Here is a 21,842-nt window from a genome sequence, read left to right as displayed (position 1 = left end):
CTTCCGCTTACTGCTGGTTGCTCTCGACGGCGGCGATGAGCCTCCGCTTCGGCGGCGCGAACTGCAGGGTCTTCTCGGCGGCGGCGATGAGCTTCTGCTTCAGCCTCGCTTACTGCTGGTTGCTCTCGACGGCGGCAATGAGCCTCCGCTTCGGCGGCGCGAACGGCAGGGTCTTCTCGGCGGCGGCGCTTAGCCTCTGCTTCCCCCACGGCTGTGACAACCTCGCGAGGCACTTGTATAGATCTCGTCTTTGAGAATCAAGCATTGGTGTACCAAGTCGAACATATATCAGTCTATTTCTCCGACCACAAAGCTTCCTTCATGACTGTCAAGAACTGTTAGTGGAGTCTTTGTTAAAGGAATACGTGTGAAAAATAAAAGAAAAATTCTGTGATAGCGCATACATGTGTTGCTCGATTTCTTTGCCTCAATCTATCCAAAAGGTGAAACAGCTTATTTGCTGCGCTCAAATTTCGCATTAGGAAGTAACGTAATCGTCGGTAATTTTTTTTTCTGTTCTAGGCAAAAAACTGCTCATCAACCAAATGTACGGACGGTGTGCTCCGGGTACGCTTACTGCGATTATGGGGCCCTCCGGTGCAGGGAAAACAACGCTTATGAACATCCTCTCGGGACATTAGTGAGTTCTCGTTTGACCAAGTTAAGAACGAGACTAAGGCCAACAAATTTAAAGCGCATGCAAATACAATTAAAGTGATCCTGAGAGGGACAGCCCCTCGAAAAGCGCATGTACCGATTAGGATACTTTACTTCGGCCGCGGCTGTTGTGGTGTCGTCTATGTTGGCGCTGTGAGCTAGAAGAGCTCGTCGCACTAGTCATAGAACACAGTGGAGTTATACTTGCACATAGAATTACATTTTTCTGTAGCTAAAGTACTAAAGTAACGTTTCTGCCACATTTCATCTATACTTAATGATATATATTTGGCGTTCTCCCCTTTCGAAAGTCTGAAGAGCAAACATAGAAGTATATATGAAGCTTATAGTTCCGTGAAATAGGGGGTTGTCACAAACCATGTTCGCTATAGACACAAAAGTCGGTTTATGCATATTACGGCAGAGTATTGGAGAAGTTGGCATTCATGCTTCACTGTTACTGTAGCATGAAAAAAGAACACTGGACAAGGAAATAAGCAGACACAGATTGCACACTCGAAACTGAAAGTTTAATTAAAATAAACAGACCCGCTCGTACACAAGACATGGACCCGTGATTTTCGCTGCCTGCAAATACTGCAAGACAGCTATTAGAAAAATAAGTAAGAAAAAATACATTGAAGAACAAGGTAAGGTAATCCGCAAATAACTGATGATCAACATTATCTCTTAAATGCCAGACTTTAAAAGAAGTATAAAAATAAAATCTACTCTTGCAGATTGATATGTAAACAGCACTGATACATTTCTAACAAGTACGGTGTGTTAAACGCCTAAGCAACTTTCTTCGTGTTTCGTTAACATCTTGGTATCTTTGAGCACAAGAGGGGAACGCAATAACTCGCCAGGTTTGCATTTTCGGCTGTTTTCAATGACAAAAAGTGTACTCTTAGGCACACATTCAAATAGCGGCTGTTTTGGCCCCCACGCACTTTTTCTACGCGACAAAGCAAAGCGTTGAACAGTAGGGATATTATCTGGCCCCTAGCATACGGCTAACGACACTATACAACCTCCCTAGGGGTATAGGAAGAGACGCTAGCTGCCATTAGCTCAGTTGGTGTAGAGATAACTGTGTTGACGCGGTCGTACGATACGGTCCCTGTGTGCGAAGCACACAAGTTGTTTTCTGGACGTGCGCCAATATTCGTCTCTGTCACTCACCGAACAAAAACAGTGGTTCTTGTGACTCACATAGTTTGATAAACAAGCAGGCATAAGTTTTGGAGACGAAGGGCGTTCACGTAGATTCATTCACAAGCAAGTACTTGCCTGTGGCAATGCAATGGCCATTGATGATCTCAGCATTCATGTCCTGATACTGCTTACCAGAGTGCATGAAAGTGGACTGATCATTGGACTGCAGCTGCTGCGCAAGATTAGCGCAAGTTCTGTTGTACCTTTGTATGGAGGTATTTAAAGGAGTATACCCACCCGCACTGAGTAGCCCGGCGGAAGATAGGAGCTTGCGCAATTTGCCGCTTACGCGTAGCTTCTAAAGCCGATGCCCTTCCGTGTCATATTTGGCAACATTTGGCAACATACCTTAACTAATGACTGGACGCCACTTGAGGTGCGACAGATGGATTGATGGTTTGCTACCTTTAAAGTGCATGTATAAACTAGAAGACTATGCACAGCAAGGCGTGGCTGTATACCAACGAACAAATTTGACAGCATTATCTTGTTCCCTTAACATTAACTTCATTAAAACCCGGGCTATATGATATAATTGGGTCGGGATTGTCAACACCTATGCTAATTGTTCATTTTGATCCTTCGTTAAAGGTGATTGCGCTGATAGAAATAATTTATAAGGAAAAGGCGCGGAGGTTAAGCTGGCTGAGCTCAATTGACTAGATTTTGCAGCAAACAGGTTATTAATTACAAGAAAACTGCCTTTCTGTTTACTTTCATGTCAGCTAGTCGATCAAACTAAATACGTTAAAGAAAGACGTAACGGGGCCCGATTAACCTTTTTACATTATTCAGTCAAATATAAGTTAGGAATTTTGTTTTAACATAAGCCAACCTACTAACCACACGTAAAACCCGTCACAACCACAACTACACGTGGACACCTTATTTCGCTAGAAGCATTGCATTATAGTATTCTTTCTTAAGCTATAACAACTTGACACTATAGCAGAAATATCCAGAGCATGTAATACTTACCAAGCAATTTCCAAAAGCACTACAGAGTTTCTGCTGCTATTAAATGTGATTGTATAAATTAGCCATACTAAACTCTTTCTACAGCCTTGCTCCTCTTTTATTTTTCTGTGTTTGTAATCGTTGCATTTGTAGTTTCCTTTTGTTTTGCCTTTCCTGATTGGGCTTCTTAAAGTCCGCAGTACTTGTAGATAATAAGATTAATAGTAGGGATTCAGGTGTGTGAATAGAAGTGAGAAGAGAGCGAGTTTCCAGTGTTTTTATTTTCGAACGCAGTGACACAGGATATGAGGGTGAAGTGCAAGTGAACGGCTGCGTGAGGGACACAAAGCTCTTCAATATGCAAAGCTGCTACGTCATGCAAGATGATTGCATCCTGCCGGAACTGACCGTACGCGAAGCCCTAAGCATGAGTGTCCAGCTACGGACGCCATCGATTAGAAGCTCGACAAGACGCGAAATTGTAAGTTACAATGTGTTCTGCAGCTTAGTTCGCCGCTTAAGTACCCTGGTGTCATTTCGTTGTCCCTGCCTATACGAATGATAGTAATGGCATAGCGCGACAACATATATCGTACATACTCTTGTAAGAGCCACACCTATTTTTTTCGCGATCTTGAGGCGGTGTTGCCCGGTGCAGGCCATTACAGTATAAGTTTTCTACATTGAGTAATACCCTTAATTCCATTGTGTAAAAAGAGCAAACGCTATTGTTTGCACAACGCATATATTTTTTCACGCGTACACGCCACGCAGATCTTGCCATTCTACAGTCCTCACTACTGTCGCTGTCACCGTCGCTCAGATTCGGTTCAGCATCACGCTCATGGATGGTCGTCCTCAGTGCCCGCCATGGAGTGAGATATCACTGCGACGTCAAAGTTTGACACAACTATCTCTGAATACTGCGCACGACACTCGCTCAGAATCCGAGAGTATGTACACAACCTGCGATGCTCATTATTTCTTTAATGCGAGGGTAAATGTCTCAGGGCATACAGGGGTATGGGATGGGGGTCAATAAGGATGATTAAACGAATGAAGAAAGATTTGCGCATCTAATGAAGTCCAAGAGGGATCGATAATGTGGGCCCTGCGTCCACGCAGTGTAATCGCTAGGATTATGCTGCGAAAGTCCCGCTGCTGCGAGGTGCTGGAGCCTCGTCAAATGAGCCATTAAGCGGAGAAGCCGCCGGCGGCTATAGCATTGCAACTTCTCATTGGCTGCAACGTCACGTCACGGGCGCGTTCCCATTAGCTGCGGCGCGACGTCACGATGGCGCCGCGCGCGCTCGTGGTGCTGGCTTGGGCTTGCTGGATCGGGCCTCGATGGAGCAGAGCGCACAAAATGGCACACTTGCTGCCGCGTTATTGCGTAAGGGGAGATGGCATCGCCGCGACGCCATGCGTGTTTTCCGCGCAAGATCTCGTCTGCGTTCTAACTACGCCTCGTAAAGCCAAATAAAAATGCATCAAGCGTCTCGACGCACTCGTTTGCCTGCGAGGAGTTCGTAACTAGAAGGACTGCTCAGCGGCGTAGAATTCTGACAGTAATACTATCTGAGTCACAACGCATAAGACGTGCTTAGGTGTGGTCGGATCGTTAAATTATTAAACATCTGAGAACGTTAATTTAATAATATCTTTTAATTTAATATCTTGGGCTGCGAAATTGGGGGTGCGGCATTTGCAGAGTGGGGCCCTCATTCGAGTTACAGTGTTATAACCTAGCTGCGCAAGTTAAACTGTACACATGAATTGTAATTGTAAGCAAGTATTTATAACACTTGATATGTACGTACACACCAAACAAAGGCTTGAATTGTAACTGTGTTATTAGCAAGCATTTCAAGAAAGCATATTAAAATAATTCTCACTTTAGTGATGTAAAATATGCTTTAAACAACAATTGACATTGACTCTTTTATAAGATATATAAAAAACACCGCAATAAGTGAGTCGGCGAAGTCAAGATGCTAGAGATTTATTTGACAGGCCACATATCGCGTTTGCTGTTTTTTGCGCCAACCGAAGGTGGATGATGCCATCCAGCGGTGGGGCCTGACAGAGTGCCAGAACACAAGGGCCGCCTATCTCTCTGGAGGCCAAAGAAAAAGGCTTGCCATATCACAAGAGCTCATTAGCAACCCTCCTGTCATCTTCCTGGACGAGCCCACCAGGTGAGCCTGTATCAAACATGAGAACAATTATTTTTATTCAAGCATCCCAAAGACACAGTGCTAATTTGTATTTAAAAGTAGTATACTAGAAGTAGTATAAAATACTAGCAAAAACACAGCCTGAGACACCCATAGTACCGGATAGCTTTCGGGACTGCTATCAAAGACGCAGTTTACAATAGGTAGTGAGGCACTGTAAGTGGTAAGTGAATACATCTACTTAGGACAGGTAGTGACTGCGGATCCGAATCATGAGACTCAAATAATCAGAAAAATAAGAATGGGCTGGGGTGCGTTTGGCAGGCATTCTCAGATCATGAACAGCAGGTTGCCATTATCCCTCAAGAGAAAAGTTTGTAACAGCTGGTGTCTTACCAGTACTCACGTACGGGGCAGAAACCTGGAGGCTTACGAAAAGGCTTCTACTTAAATTGAGGACGACGCAACGAGCTATGGAAATAAGAATGATAGGTGTAACGTTAAGGGATAAGAAAAGAGCAAATTGGGTGAGGGAACAAACGCGAGTTAATGATATCTTAGTTGAAATCAAGAAAAAGAAACGGGGCATGGGCAGGACACGCACTGAAGAGGGTAGATAACCGACGGTCATTAAGAGTTACAGAATGGATTCCAAGGGAAGGGAAGCGTAGCAGGGGGCGACAGAAAGTTAGGTGGGCGGACGAGACTAAGAAGTTTGCAGGGGCAACATGGCCACAATTAGTACATGACCGGGGTAGTTGGAGAAGTATGGGAGAGGCCTTTGCCCTGCAGTGGGCATAACCAGGCTGATGATGATGATGATGATGATGATGATGATGATGATGATGATGATGATGATGATGATGATGATGATGATGATGATGATGATGATGAAGTTAAAGAGCAAGGCTTTAACTGGACTAGCGTACCCCTATTACCTATTCTCTCCTATTCGCGTATTTCCACTAAAAGTCTTTACTTTGTTTTATGGGGTAGTGCGTGCCAAAAACACGATCTGATGATGAGGCACGCCATATTGGGAGACTCCGAAAATTTGGTCCATCACGTGCACCTAAATCTACGTAAGTACACGGGATGTTTTCGTATTTCGCCACCATAGAAATGCGACCACCGTGGCCGGGATTCGATCCCGCAACCTCGTGCTTAGCAGCCCAACACCATGGCCACTAAGCAACCACGGCGGCCACCAAAAGTGTTCAACAAAGCTTAGCAAGTTTCAATGAAATAATCGAAAACAGGATTACAGTTATCGTCAGCTTTAGTTCGGCGCCATGTGGTAACACAAAACGATTGTCGTACAGCACAAATCTACTGTATTATATCAGAAAGGCTGGTACTACGCCATTACAGATTTTGATTATTGAGACAACGCACACAGGTCACAGTTTATTCTGAAAACTCATTCGCTGACCACTCCGGAATTTCAACGCGCACACATTACCGCAAGTACGTCGGAATCTTTGAGGTATCAATGTGGATGATATACAAGTATATTGAGCAACGTAGCATTTCACAAGGCTAGTTTTTCTAGAGTAAGTGCTAGGGGTATTTGCTGACGTGGAGCCTAATTCAGAGACGAACATGTAAAGATCTATTGATCAATTTATTTGTTTTCATTCGTTTCTTTCATATTGTGTGTAGAGATACAGGTGTAAGGCACATGATTACAAAAATAAATATGCAGTGATCAACTCCAGGAAACGTTTATGACACTAAAGTCATTTTTGGATGATTTCACACTAGCAAATTTCTCCAGTTGACTGACTCAGCCTAAGCGAGAGCGTTTTGTTTTTGTTTGATGTCCCGCTCGAAAAAAAGGTTGCAGACTTATATCACAGGTGTTGTGTCCGTTTGAAAAAGTAAGTGGCGCAGATGTACATAGTTTTAGTAGAGAGGACAACGCTCCGTCTCTTGCCTATGTAGTTCTTTGTTTCGCTCTTTTGTGTTTCTCGTCACTGTCTAAAAATATGTAGCGCTGTATCACGCCACTGCTATTTTCCAACGTCACCCTTATTCAACGCACGGAGAAGCGTATTGATAAACTCGTCAAAGGACCTTTTGTAAGCTTTCTATGCCCTAGTTACACGGGCAGCTTAACCGCGGGTGAACTTAACCGTGGTTAACTCGCTCGACTGTGGTTAGTGCGAACCGTAGTCCGCCAGGGTTACACGGGCTATCCCGATCACGGTGAATGGTCTGATGACGCGCCACGTGATCTCTTGCGCACAGGCTTCATTTTGAATAATTTTTCTTCGACATTTGATTACAGTAGTATAAAGATGTTATTTTTCAGCAAAACAGTTGTCATATTTGACAGTTCTAACGTGTAAGACTGCGTTTTGCGCGTGTAGGTTATCTATCTTCTATACTCCTGCTCTCAGTTATGAGCATGTCTGGTGGGCATACAAATACATAAAAAGTCAGAATTAAGGGTCACAAATAGGTAAATATAAAATAAAATTAAGTCCACTGAACGAAAAGGTAACAAAATTCTCAATGAATGTTACAGCTAAGAAACGTTGGTTACATAATTAAAGGGATACGACTTTATGCGAATGCACTTTGGAACTATACGCTAGCATTTAAAAAAAAAGAATAAGGAAGGTAGAAAAGGCAGTGCTTTCTAGTGTTCATGTACACTGTGACTTCACATTCCACAAGATATCACAAAAAAGTACATGCTATGAATACTGAAGTTTAAAAGCAGCGCCATCAAACTGGAGAAAAAGGATAGATGCACACAAACGCACAGCGTTTGTATGTGTCTCACTTGTCCACTTTGATTGCGGTGTTCTTAAATTTTGAAATTTGTGCGTAGCCGTCATCTCTGTGTACAGGCGCGCGTTTCGGCTACTTGAGCGCAGTGCGGCCAGATTATCTTTCCAAACGCGTATCAGTACCTCAGTTGTCGCCTCAAGCCAAATGATACGCTTTTTAGAAAATATCTGCGAAGCGCCAGCGCGGCACTCTGGAGAAGTACCGTCCGCCATTTTGCCAGTTTCCTAGACGTCTGTTACACTAAACCGAGGTTGCCAAGCTCGGTTGGCGGTCAACCGAGCTTAGCGGCCTAACCGTAGTTTCACCTGCCATGTAACCGCGCTAATCGCGTTTAGCGATAACCGCGGTTACGTTAACCGCGGTTACGTTAACCGCGGTTATCGCGTAACATAACGTGCAACGTGTCGCCCGTGTAACAGGGGTATTAGTGATCCGTACAGCTGTTCGGTTTAATGCATGAACATTGATCTGACGTTGATAGCGTATGCTTTTACTGAAGGTTTTAATGTATGAAATTCTATATCATTACGTTGTACAGCAAGTGCTGTTGTAAGAGCAACCTGCGAAACAATATTTTTATGCGCTTATTTACAGCGGACTAGACAGCACCTCAGCACTAAGGTGCGTTCTGGTGTTGCGGTCATTAGCCGCATGCGGGCACACCGTGTTGTGTTCGATTCACAACCCCAGCGCAACACTGTTCTCACATTTTGACAAGGCAAGTGGTTGCAGTTAAGTTGAACATAGAGAATAAGATTCCCTCGAATACCAAAAGTCATGAGGCAGGGACATTGCATAATCTGCCATGACGTAAGATGATATTAATGACAAGTAGCTGTGAAGAGCCTGTTTAGGGCTCTGGCCTAGTGCAACATTCAGTTGCACTATTCCTTGAGCTAAGCAAATAAATTGAGTTATGAACGTATTATTACAATAAGATCTTAGTGCTCTATTGCCCTATCCATGTCAGACATTAACTAAAGTCAAATGTTCGTTGCTAATGGCCCAGCAATGTCGTCTAACGTTACTGGAATCAGCCATTTGATATAACATGAACAAAAGGTAAAATTTCGAGGCGAGGAATCTTGACCATAGAAAATATGTCCGCGCTCTTACGCGCTATACTGGCATGTGTTTATTGCCGTCACTATGCATCAGTTTTAACATGCAATTACATCTGCGCATGCTCATGGGCGCATCACGGCATGTAATCAAGGAAGAGGCCGATCCAGTAACAACGCACGTTCACCTTTCAGCTGTACATGATCTCGGAAGGAATGTGCATTTACAATGGTCCCGTCGACAAATTGCTGCCGTTTCTGGCCGCTCAGAATCTCCACTGCCCGATACATCATAATCCATCCGACTTCAGTGAGTCATACTTCTCACCGCACAAAAATGATATCTAACTGCTTTGTAGAGATTTGCTCGCACTTTACCGAACCCTCTGTGTCAAGTGTGGAAACGCCGCACGAACATGCTGCACTCAATTATCTCCTCTTCAACGTAAGGAATGCGTTGCAATGAAAAATAAACGTCCGGAAACAGACAAGCACACCAGCAAACCTGCATTTGTTCATAATGCAGTCCATAGAAAAGGTTTGGAAGGATTATGATTGTACCCTGTATTGCACCGCGTATTTCTTTAAGAAGCTTTTTGCACATTCCGCGGTGGGGTATTGGCCAAGCTTGATTTTCGATGTAGCACACTCAACTGTAGGTCGATCAGCTGGGCTGGGCTGCAGCCAAGCCGCACTAGTATTTTTCCAAGCACGTCTGGACAGTGACACCGCACTTGAATATCGGTCACTCATGAGGCCGAGGATGCACACCATCATCCCACCGGCTAGCGGATTCAAATTCTGGCAATGGCTTTGTGGGTGCGCTAACATCACACACCTCCTACACCTAATCTAGCTCTAGAATTCAGACCGACCACCTGGCCAGCTTTTTCTGACTGGCAGAATAAATACAGTGTAAATGATTACTTCCTTCATGATTTATTTTCATCACACTTCTACATGTGCGTAAGCATCACGTATATATGTTTTCTTTATTTATTTTTGAACTTTTTTTCTTTTTTGCTACGCCAACTTCAAGAGTTAAAAATGCAGTACAATTAAAACACGACAATGTTTCGTAACCGAAAAGCACAACTTATGTTTTAATTATCCGTAATTCAAAGCATGACTTTTATACTCTGCCTGTATTTGTTTGGAGGCATGTTTGCATTAGGCATAGTTTGGTTTGCTTGCTCGTGTTACATATGACAACAAAATCCGGCCCTGTTTTATTCACTTTTCTGCCCGCATAATGTACATGGCGCACGACTCCATAGCAGATTTTTTTACAAGGACAAAATAAATAGAAAAGAAAATTGTTTATCCTAATAAATTACCATTCTGAACTACCGAAAGAGCCATTGTTACCCAGAAGATAGGGCTGGTAATCCATAAAAGATGCACAAATAAAAGACGGATGGCGGTGCCTAGCTTGCAATCCCCTCGCCAGTTCACCATGGCATCACGGACATTTTCGGCGTCTGATCTACCTTAGTTAATTTTTTTTTATTATTTATAAGTATGCACTACATTGTATTCTATAAAATCCGAAAACTGAACTTGGCAAGTCTTAATAACCTTTACTGTACCCACAAAAGCCCGAACACAATAAAGATACTTTGAAATCTATGACATGACATTGACGTACATCGGCGCTGTCGCAGTCTTTTTCTCCCCGCACCCTTTTCCCCATGCAGTGCTGTTGAGGTGTCCTCCTATGAGAGGCAGTTACGGCGCTGCCACTTATCTCTTCTTCCCGTTCAAAATAACTACTCTCTCTCTCTTTCTGTGGCAGCGGTGTTAAATTCGACTAATTGAACTTCGGCCTTTATCTTCTGTTCCAGTAATAAGCCTCTAGTGCGAAATTAACGGACGCAGACTTCTCAAGGAATACTTTATCCCTGTAAACTGTTTAAGTATTTCGTTTTAGTGTCTCAAGAGGAAGCTTTAGTTTGGGCCCAACTCCAATGCCACCTATTCAAATACATGTAAAACATAGAAACGCTTTTCTGAAATAACCACTCGGTCGATCTCAATTTAATTTGTTGCATCTGAGAGAGAATGTTAAATTCTAGTGGCTGTTGAAGGGGAATTTTCATTGAGGGCCCAAATGTTTTAAAAGGAGCGTTCAGAAATTGGTAAAATAAAAAAGTGGAAGCGCGAAGTTTACAAATTCGTGGGTCTGCACTAAGAACAGATATCACAGTTCCGCAAACTGCATCCGTTAGAGCATCCAGAGTGGAAAAATTCGATTTACCAATTTGAGTCTTACGTGAATCAGTTACATTGTTTGGAAGAATTTCGCAAAAGTCGTACTCGCATAATAGTGGTATAATCGAGAGGCATATGTAATACATTAACTTTGTCCGCTTTAGATGTACTATTAGATGAAATTTACAGAATTGTAATATGTTTTGCATTGCTGAGTTACAGAGTTGTAAACTTCAGTGTTTCGTTTTCCAAAAAATTGACGGCATAAATCAACATTTTGCTACCAACAGTCACTAGATTTTAACTTTTTTCTTTAAATGAAACAAATATAATCAAATTTGGTGCAGTGGCTGCCAAGAAAAGCGATTTCTTCTTTCTTATGTATCGAAATAACAGCCCCCGAGCTAAAGCTTTCTCTTAAGTTTATTCTGACAAGTAAATGAAACTCGTGAACAATGTTTCTTTTTTCTATTAAGTGACAGAGATAGCGTCCGGAGAGCATGGGGAGCTTAGCAAACAGCTAGCAAGGTCCTTTAAACCTGGCATCCTTATTGACAATGGCAAGAACAACTTTGACCATCCGCAACTCACACAATATGGTGGAAGAGTGATGACAGATGCGGTAAGTCAGTTAAACTGCAGTTTATAGCGCCAGACAAGCTGGTAACTCTTTGAACTACGAAATATGTAGTAATTCTTGTTAAACCATGGCATACGATACTTCGTAATGCGTTAAATACTTTTTTCTTTTGTTATTGCGCAAAGCTCCTGAGGTTCTGAAATATCATCTGCTCTGTCGTTGGGCTTAATTGGTTCTGCTGCACGTCATATGCTCATGAGTTGGGTGCTCGGTAAAGCGCTGGCCTTATAATTGGGTGTGAACTCAATCACTCTTATGTTCTAGCTCTTCAGTGAGCTTTAAGGTATATGCGAGACAGTAAGAAGCGATCCGTAACCTTCTTGAGTCGCGGCCTTTTGGCACAGAATTGTCAATTTCAGAAATTCCATGACATCTATGGCTTAAAGTGTTGATGCTCTTTTCTGCAGTGTACGTATTAACCTCATTATTATAAGTACATCGCAGTTGCTTATGGCAAAACCTAATTTATAAAATCTAAAGCACGTTACGTCGCTGTTCTCATCGAAATTTGTCTAGAACAATTCCTGTCAACTACCTTGATGTACGGCCTTTTTTTTTCAGGAAAGACAAGGGAGTGAGGGGGGTTGTCACCTCTCAGCGCTTTCCGCTTTCCACATATCGGGCGAAACCTTTTTTGCGCGAAATTTGGACCGGATAGTTTAAAATATATTTTAGACCGTGGAATGCCCGACAGCACGTTAAGGAACTCGGAGACTCGGTGTTCAGTTAATAAACTGCGTGTGTGCTAGATAATCGCTCGGCACAAATATATATACGAATCTCAATATCTAATTACAAAGTAAATGAATTTGAAGTTATTTTTTTTTTGTATTTGCCATAAGCGAAGGTGACGGAAGATAGAAAAAGGAACGATACACCGCAGTGCGGAATAGAACCCACAACCTTGCATGATAGATGCTGTGCTCTAAAGTAAGCTGAGAAAGCAACAAATACCCAGGAAAGGTATAGTTTCTTCTATTGCTGTTAGTAAAGCATATGTTGCAAGCTCCGTGACATTTCTTAGTAACCTTAACAAAGAAATTCTAATACAGTTAAGGTATGTTCGCGTTCAATCAGAGCTGCAACACGGTGTCCGTGGTCGAAGGGGCTCTAAGACTGCACGACGGCACAAACATAAAGAAAATTGGTTTACTAAATACCTGTAATTAGAACTGTGTAAAATTCTCCAATTTTTCGTTTGTCTGCGATGCCGTGCAATCTTCGGGCTCCTTCGACCCCGATAACCGTGTTGCAGCTCAAACTGACCGCGATTGTACATATTGCGCAAGTGTCTTATAACAACATATCCAACTGCTATTGCCACAGAAAACCACTTGGCCAATAATGGCAGAATTAGGTCTCTGTGCACATTTTCATATGACTATTTTTGCACGGCTGTTCAAGAAGTAAAAATGGTAGTTTTTCTTCATAGAAAATCATTGTCATTGTTTCAGGAAAAGCAACAAGAACGTGACATGTACAAAATAAATGCAAGCGCTTTCCTGCAGTTCGGCGTGCTCTTGAAACGGTGCTTCTTTTGCATATTCAGAAATAAGGTAAGTTTGACAATTAACATGGTATGCATATTTTATGTTGGTAGAACATTACCACTACTGCAGTTTTCTTTATTAAATTCAACAATATGAATAATTTGCAAGCCAAAAAACCTTTTGCAAGCCAAAGTAATTTGCAAGCCAAAAAACCCTCTCCCCCCTCATTATAAGAAAGCTTGCATGAAAACGCACGAAATATCATTTAGATATTTACGTTTAGAAATATAGCAGGACTTACCATCGCACTGAAGGTCATAGACATACGAGACCACAAATTATGCACATTGCATAACATTTTAACACTGAACTAATCAGGTGTGAGCCTTAGAATAACGGCGTGGGCGTTTTTAAATAGCTTCATAGGTGTGTTTCCTAGCCAGCGTTGGCAGGCAACCACTGTCGGAGGAAGCTATCCTCGGCCCATGGCCTGAAACTGCAACTTTAGCTTTACCAAAGCCTATGCGTTCCGCATAGGGATGACCGACACCCCAACCTGTCACCACTGCGGCCATGAAGAATCGGCCATATTTTGTGCGCCTGCCCGCAGTACGGTCCACAGAGGGAATGCCTTCGCCACGAACTTAACCAACTGGACGACCAACCGCTATCCGAAAAAAGAATTTTCCAACATCGAAGTGAGCTAACTTCACAGAACAAGGCCGTGCAAGCGCTATTGCGCTTTTTGCGATCTACCGGCCTTTGCGAACCCCTTTAACTGGAACGCCTTTTGTGCGTGTGTGTGTCTCCATGTGTGAGTGTTCCTTTTTTTCCTTTTTTAGCGTTTTCCTCTCTGTCATCTTTCTAATCTCTATCCCCCATCCCCAGTGTAGGGTAGCAAACCGGAAACTCATATCTGGTTAACCTCCCTGCCTTTCCTCTTCATTCTCTCTCTCTCTCTCTCTCTCTCTCTCTCTCTCAATGCGTGCAACAAAAGTTTTGAAGCTCCTGCAGGACACCAAGCTCAACTAGCGGCTCTAGCAAGGCAACTGTCTCATATACATAAGCACTCACCACTGCTTTTATGATCATCACCCATCCCAGTACTTTCACTCCCCTTCCTTCTTCTCCAGTGCAGAGTAGCAGACTAGAGCGCACTATCTCAGGTCGACCTCTCTGTCTCTCCTGCCAATAAATTCTAGCCTATTCGTAGGTGTGCCCTATATGCTATACAAACACAATAAATCATCCAGAAGACTGGTCTTATGGTTTGTATCCACGTACACTTGTATGAAGCTTAACAGATAACATTTTAACAGCCATGTAAATTCTAACATGTTTTCTTTCTTTCCTTTTCTATACTAGGTTGCGTCGCAGCTTCGCATCTTGGCATACTTGTTCTTTTCTGCTCTCCTAACCATGATGTACTACGGAATCGGGAACAGAGCCACCCGTGTAATGAATAATGCCGCCATGTTTGTCGTATCCCTGGCAATCATCCTTTTCCAATCCATTATGCCGACTGTATTGATATGTAAGTATACAGGCCTCGGGGTCTGATATTCGTGGCATAGTGTTTTGTCGTTAATGTTCTGAGTAATCTAGCACCACTTTATTATAAAACACGTTCAGCACGTATTTCATTCCATTTAGTCCCTACAGAGCTCAGTGTCTTACTGAGGGAACATCGGAACTGTTGGTACAGCCCAAGCATGTACTACATCGCTAGAATCATCACTGAGATGCCTTTTACGGTAAGAACATGATCGAAATTTCCTCAATTTAATATTTTCACGTCGTAAAAAAACACTTTTCTGCCATTTCCTAAAATTTCCGAACTCTAAATGCAAACGTTATATAGAAACTTGCAAACTGGCCAACTTACTGCTGAGGCAAAGAAAACCTCGACTAGACGGGCGGAAACATCTGTTCCTATTTCAACGGAGATTTTATAACGGAGTCAGCGCAGATTTTAAAATGGACACAATTTCTAATGGTTAAACTATACTTAGGCACAGACACCGAAAAAAGACGCGTATAGATTCAGCTATTCATGCCCGACTGAAGTCATGGATGTTCGAGCTAAGGGCTGCTTTTTATTCGAGCATGGTGGCTTTGGTATTGGTGATTTCCATGAGGGCCGACCAAGCGGGCTTAGACTCACAGCAAAATAGTTTTATATAAAGCAGCTTTGGGTGTCTGTTGCTAGGCGGGTCTACTGAGGCAGACTGTGTATATATGTGGGACTTATTTATTCTGATGACATTGGAAATGTTGACAACTGTTGTGTGGTCGGCACCTCAAAAACAGTCCAATAAGCAAACGATGATAACACGAGGTGATATGAAAAACGAACGAAGGGTCCGGCAATAAAGTACGTTTTGAAAACATGCTTAAACAACAACAGTTAGTATAGAGACAAAAAATAGCACATGAATTAATCCATAACCCACACAGAATGCTACGACATAACATTAATACACAAGGATATAGAAGTGTTAATACATAGGCGCAGTGCCACTTTCAGTAAAGAGAGAAAGAAATGGTGCATAGAAAGGCAGGCAGGTTAGGCAGTTCAAGTTGGCCACCCTGCACGAGGGGAAGGAGCAAGGGGATAAACAGACAGAGAGATTGGAAAGGGGGAGAAAGAGATAGAGAGCCGAGCACAAACAAACCGCGTGATACATAGAGTGGTAACGGGCGGCGTTCTTAAAGTCTGTAATGAAGGCCCGTGGACGGTGGGACCCACCTGTCGCGGTTGTTTAGTGGCTATAGTGTTGGGCTGCTAAGCACGAGATCACGGGATCAAACCCCGGCCACGGCGGCTGCATTTCAATTAGGGCGAAATGCGAAAACGCCGTTGCACTTAGATTTAGGTGCACGTTAAAAAACCGCAGGTGGTAAAAATTTCCGGAGACTTCTAATAAAGCGTGTCTCATAATCAGATCGCGGTTTTGGCACGTACAACTCAACAATTTAATTTTAAGACCGCGGGAACCTGGCTAGGGCGAATAAACCATTTTGCGCGTAGTTCCCTTTGTAGCACTGGCCTAGAGTGTTTAGTTCTGATAGCGGACTATCGTCCAACTAGCCCATTACTATACACATCACTTGCCTCGTGACGCTATAGCACGGGCATACACAGATATATAACGTGTATGAGCGTCTCATCACAGTACATAGAATATGTCCCACGTGAGGATCTTAGAGGTCATTAACACCTTTAGAGGTGATCAATGTAATGATGCGTCATCCTGTGTTCCAAGCAACATTTCTATGCCCATAGGATTATCAAAGGTCATCAACGTTGCCTACAAAGCTCATCTTTGATGGACGAAGTTAGGAAAGATTAATAGAATCTGTTGCACATTCTCCTACGCATGACCGCATGTGCCAAGTACATTCCTGCACTAAAATTTACAGCTTGAAAAGTTTGCCATCAATATGGGTAAGTCATGATATATACTGGCTGCCCGAATAAGTAACAGATACACTTATTTACTATACGCTTACTTAAAAGTATAGGAGTGCGCACGGAGTCAGAAAAAGATGTTTTGAAATTGACGGGACAATAAATTTGCTTAGTGGCTCCAAATGAACTTACGAAGAGACACAGCTCAGACTAGTTACTCCGATGAATAAATCGAACGGTGACGGGCGTGCCCCTGTTGGACAACACTGTTAAGCGCAACGATCATGTCAACACTACAAAGCTTCCCTCCATATAATTTGACAGTTCAATCTAAGCATAGCCGTTTTATTTAATTACCAGCCATAAAATAAATTGAGATACTCACAGTAAATTGGCCAACAAACGTACATGAACTAGTAGGCCTGCGAACAGGTTAGATGTAGTCTAGCAACATTCATGTAAGTGACATACCGTAACATAAAGCAAACAGTCCCAAAGTTTAGGATACGCCGAATGCAACGGCAGTTCTACCTCTGGGCTATCGAAAGCCAGTCGTACGACGGAGTTCCTTGGTACAAAAGTACAACAAAAGGTTTTCTCATAGCACATGCGGCTATATAGTTTTCCGTAATTGAGGAAAGTCGTGATGTCGTAACGAAAGGGCGCCAGGTTTAACCCATACCTTGCAGTAACTAGGACAGAGCGGGCTTTGTTGAGAGGGCAGGAAAACAGATCGCACCGGAGAAGCCTCGCTCATACAAAAACAATCGTGCAGCGTGTTTTGAGTCTAGACATATACGGGCAACATTCGCGCTTGGGAATTTGTTGCAAGAGCTGGGTACTATACAAACTCTAGGAGAGGCTGCGTCTGTGTAGATGTGTTTCAGTGACTGCAACATGTAGTACTGTAGGAATGAAATATGGAGGATGCTGTGTACATATCAAATGCTTTTAAGAATGCTGTCCGCTGTGATAGCATGCTGCTGTCGCTATAAATGAGTTAAAGGCTAGAGGAATCGCTCAAGTGATGTCTGCTGATTTTCCTATTCCTATCTTATGCTCAACGATGTGAAAAAATTATCGCTTGGCACTACAGGTTCACGTCCCTAAACCCGACGCTACTCTCTGCGACTACTGCCAAAATTTTGTTATCTTGCGTTTTTCAATTTTCGTTGATGGCACAATGACCTGCATCATTGGCGCATATTTAACAGCCTTTCAGGAAAGGATCCCTATTTTAGGTCAGCGCATGTTTTTTTGTTTTCTTTTTTCGCGTTTCTTTTCTGTTCCACACAGGTTGGCGGGCCTCTGATCATGATGTGCATCCTGCATTGGTCCACCGCCCAGCCGCCCGAGTTCCATCGCATTGCCGCCGTCGTCCTGCTAGCCGTGCAGACATGCGCCACGAGTCAGGCCATCGCGCTTGTCGTCTCAGCTGCCAGCAGCATGCAGGTGATCCTCAGATATACGCTCTCGAGTACGCAGCGGCACAGTGTAGACAGAGCTGTGCAGACGCGCTCGGCACGCTTGCAGGCGAAAGGTAGGGGCTGCCTCGAATCCGGACTGTAATGGATCTCTCCCCGTTTGTAAGCCGATAGCTTGGAATGTTTCGCGCGCTCGCTGGTTGCATTCTTCCCTCAAGGACGCGAACGTGTAAGCTGACTACGATGCGGAATTGATGAGAACAAAAAGCGACGAAATGCGACACCTTCCGGTGGGTGATTCATGACGGACATAAAAATGTGTTCAAATATCATACACAGGAATGCAAGGTTTTTATGAAACTGTTTCCTTCGAGCCTCTTGGCACTAACTTTCTTTTCTCTTTCTTTATATATTCAATAAAGAAGAAAAGTGTAGCTGCCAAGTTTTATAGAAAATACTTCTTCTTCATGCGCAGTGTCGCTTCAAAAGGCCCTAGCCAAGCTCACTTTGAGCCTCCAAATTCTCCGTACCCCCCTGTTTATCCTGTAATGCAGCGAAGTAAATGAAAATATTATGAACTCACAGTCAGAAGACGAGGCTTTGCACGTCGGTCAACGCGCACCTGACAGGCTAAATTCGCAGGCATGCTCCGTGAAGTGAGTGAAGCGTGTTGTTCCACTTAGCACGATATAATTTTCTCGGGGGTTCCGAAAGAGGACTATTAGACTTAGCATTTTAGCTACCGCTATTTCAAAACCAAGGACGACAACTAAATTTGCTTGCGCCGGCCTCCTGTCGTAGTCACTCGTTAAAATAATGGCGCAATCGTAAAGTGCTTAAATAAGAGAGAAGGAAAACCATAATGTGTGAGATGCTGAGAGGTTCCCCAGAGGAGCTCAAGCAAAGTGGAGTGGGAGAAGCACAGCAATGCAAGGTGTGCTCTAGAAGACAAGGACTGAGCCCCGTATCCTCAAGCGAACAGAAAATTGGGTGAGTGTCCTAGAACGATCCTCCACTGGACACTTCACCTCGGTTCAAGAAAGTAGATAGCAGCGCCAGCCCTAGACAGAAGGGGTCAGTGCGCTTTATGATCATCCATGGCAATTCTTGAGAAGTATCGTGTCTTTATCAGTCAAGGGGTGGCGCTATGCTCCGCTCGATCGAGTAAGGAAGAGCTTCAAATCGAGGATCGTTTGAGAATCAATACGGAGGTGATCCTGCGTATTCTTGAACGTACACAAAGACACATACCGGAGTATCTGCGTGCTTTACTCAGTCTTTGTGCTGTCGAAAGCCCTTTGCACAGCATGAACTACCAATTCTGCTATGCAACACTTGTGGAGAAGGAAATGGAAAGAAAATAAAGTGTACGTGCAGTTGTCTAAGGTAAAACACATTCGGACTATGTGCAGGTACAGTGTGCATACAAGTCTCGTGCACTATACAACGTCACATGCACCTGGAAAATGCTACTATAGAGTCTTGAGTTCGCTTTCTGTTAAGAATGTCATGGAGCCGATTTATGGTGTGCAGTGCAGTTTACACGTTGGTTGAAGCACTGCCGGCCCTGTTGGTCCCTGACCACCGTGAAGAAGTACGGCAGCCTGCATTCTTCAGAACTCCACAGTACAAGCTAAAACTCCGGCTGGGGAAATTCCGCGCACATGACCCCTTCATCTTGAACAAAATACAAGTTCCTTTCTTGGCCTTCTGAACGGCGAGTGCATATATTCGAGCATACCTTACGGGAATGTCCAGTTGACAGCAACTTTCGCGCAGCAAATAATTTCAAAATTTCATTCTTGGATATTAATGAATTGGCCAATTAAGCATTTCCAAGCACTCAAAGTAAAACATAATAACAGGGGAAAGCATAACAGCGTTGTACATGTAAATATAGACCCTTTTCGCAGACCGCCCTTCATATACAGACCCTTTCGCCGGCCGCCCTTCGCGATGCAGTGCCTTTCCATGAATTTAAAGAAGTTAACTCATCCGCCAGCATTGTATCACTAACCTGGGAAGAAAGAAATTCAACACCGGGACGTCGGCATGAGTGAAGACCACTCATTACAAAGGGGGTAGCGCCGCTTCCTGGCATAGTAAGTTTCTCGCTCGTTATTACACACATTCACCCCAACTCACACCGAAACTTGCACCCACTCTATCGCGCACGTACTAAGAACAGTGAATAGGCGCCTTCTTGAATTCGCCGAAGCATGGGTGACAGCTACTACACCGACAACACTTGAATATTCGGAGCTTAACGTGACGTTACACAGAGTAAGCGAGTGACTAGCGCTAATAGATCTTGGCTGCACGCTATTACAGAGTAGACAACATCTACTTTCCAAAGCCTATAGCGCGCGGCAAGAACAAATCAACCACAATTCAGCCTGCCCGCAAGCGAAAAAAAAAATTATATAGGGGCCTCATCGAGGAAAGTTACTGAATCAGAAACCTCACAAGCCGCTGCTTCAAAGTGATTGGCTTATAAAGAAAGAAAAGCAAGAGACACCGATCCTGATTTAATTGAGAACAAAGTTTTGGGAGCTTGGAATGTATTTCTAGCAACTCTTCTAGTACAAGTACCTTATACGCTGCTCGCGCCGTTTGGTCAAGGCGTAATGAGCTCCGAAAGCGCTTACATGTCCTCTGAAGGTGCAGCCAAAACATCGTCCACCCGGTCACCGTCTACGCTATCCGACAAAACAGAGGTCTGCTGAGCCGCAGCGGCATGTGCACACCTATAGTAAACATGGAGGCAATGGAGGCAGCTAAGACAAGCAATGGACGCGTCATCACGTGATCGAACAGGATGGTGTCCACGGCATCGCCCTGACAGGAGTTTACAAAGCCGACATGAAGCTACTTGCAAACACCGCATTGCATTCCTAATATTTGCCACTATAAAACATTTATTCCTTCCGGCAAGTAAATGTAGCTAAGAAAATTTAGATGCACACCAGTATGTCCTATTGTAATACACAGGTTAATTCTTTACTCAAAGTGCCGCTCAAATATAAGTATGCACATCAGTGCCAATCTCCTATGCACGAAGCGTAGCAGTTTGAGAATCGTCACACTATAGTATAAATGGGTGATGCGTTTAGAGGACAGCAGTACGCCCCTGTATGTTTTCAACTGTGAGTAAAAAAGTAGGCGTGGCATCGCACTTAGCCAGGTTAACCCATGTAAACGAATATAAGCCTTCAAATGAACGTCGTTCATGTGGACTAAATAACCATTGTGACAGCTCTAGCCTATCCTTGGTGAAAGTTTAATCGCAGAATAAGCATTGTTACGCGACTCTTATACTTCCTCTTTATCGGCAAGGAATGTAGGAACTTAAGGTACCGAAGTGGATTGCTGCCCCCCCCCCAAAAAAAAAATATTAGTTAAGAAAAGCACAATAAAGTGAAGTAAAATTACAGAGCACTGTAAAAACAACTTTATAAACAAGTAACAAAGCAGTATTAAAGTAACTCCATGGATAACGCGCGTAAGCTATAAAAGAAAATGAGGGAAAATAGAAGATTACAGAACAAAGACTGTCGACACCAGCATTTACAGAGCACTTCTCAGCCAAAGCGCGAAGTGAGCAACAATTTGGCAACGAAGTCCTGCAATGTTCGATTGTCTCCTGAGAAATACAAGCAAGATGCCGGTATGAAAACTTACAGACAGCGCGCGCATGCAAAGTGAGCACTGTGTGATCGGTTAATTCTAAGCGCTAATCCCTTGGCACGTACAATATCTTCATTCCTCTAACGCGAGTCGAATAATAAACGGGGAG

At 43.4% G+C, this 21,842-nt stretch overlaps 2 protein-coding genes across 7 annotated transcripts in view; one reads left to right on the top strand and one right to left on the bottom strand.

Annotated features, from left to right (window-relative positions):
- The window catches only part of LOC142582612 (uncharacterized), a 156,092-nt gene that overhangs the window by 61,293 nt on the left and 72,957 nt on the right, over nucleotides 1-21,842 (bottom strand). The gene's annotated exons all lie outside the window — the stretch shown is intronic.
- LOC142582610 (ATP-binding cassette sub-family G member 1-like) overlaps nucleotides 1-21,842 on the top strand; it is a 35,378-nt gene that overhangs the window by 6,583 nt on the left and 6,953 nt on the right. Inside the window, exons 3-12 of the mRNA XM_075692498.1 lie at nucleotides 523-640; nucleotides 3,127-3,313; nucleotides 4,885-5,030; nucleotides 8,403-8,526; nucleotides 9,065-9,179; nucleotides 11,557-11,702; nucleotides 13,175-13,276; nucleotides 14,576-14,744; nucleotides 14,864-14,964; nucleotides 17,919-18,074. Coding sequence (XP_075548613.1) covers nucleotides 523-640; nucleotides 3,127-3,313; nucleotides 4,885-5,030; nucleotides 8,403-8,526; nucleotides 9,065-9,179; nucleotides 11,557-11,702; nucleotides 13,175-13,276; nucleotides 14,576-14,744; nucleotides 14,864-14,964; nucleotides 17,919-18,074 — 1,364 coding nt within the window. The remainder of the gene's footprint in view (nucleotides 1-522; nucleotides 641-3,126; nucleotides 3,314-4,884; nucleotides 5,031-8,402; nucleotides 8,527-9,064; nucleotides 9,180-11,556; nucleotides 11,703-13,174; nucleotides 13,277-14,575; nucleotides 14,745-14,863; nucleotides 14,965-17,918; nucleotides 18,075-21,842) is intronic.

Source organism: Dermacentor variabilis, chromosome 5, assembly GCF_050947875.1.
Source record: "Dermacentor variabilis isolate Ectoservices chromosome 5, ASM5094787v1, whole genome shotgun sequence".
Classification (NCBI taxonomy): domain Eukaryota; kingdom Metazoa; phylum Arthropoda; class Arachnida; order Ixodida; family Ixodidae; genus Dermacentor; species Dermacentor variabilis.
The sequence above is the reverse complement of the archived record's forward strand: the minus strand, read 5'-3'. Positions and strand labels throughout refer to the sequence as shown.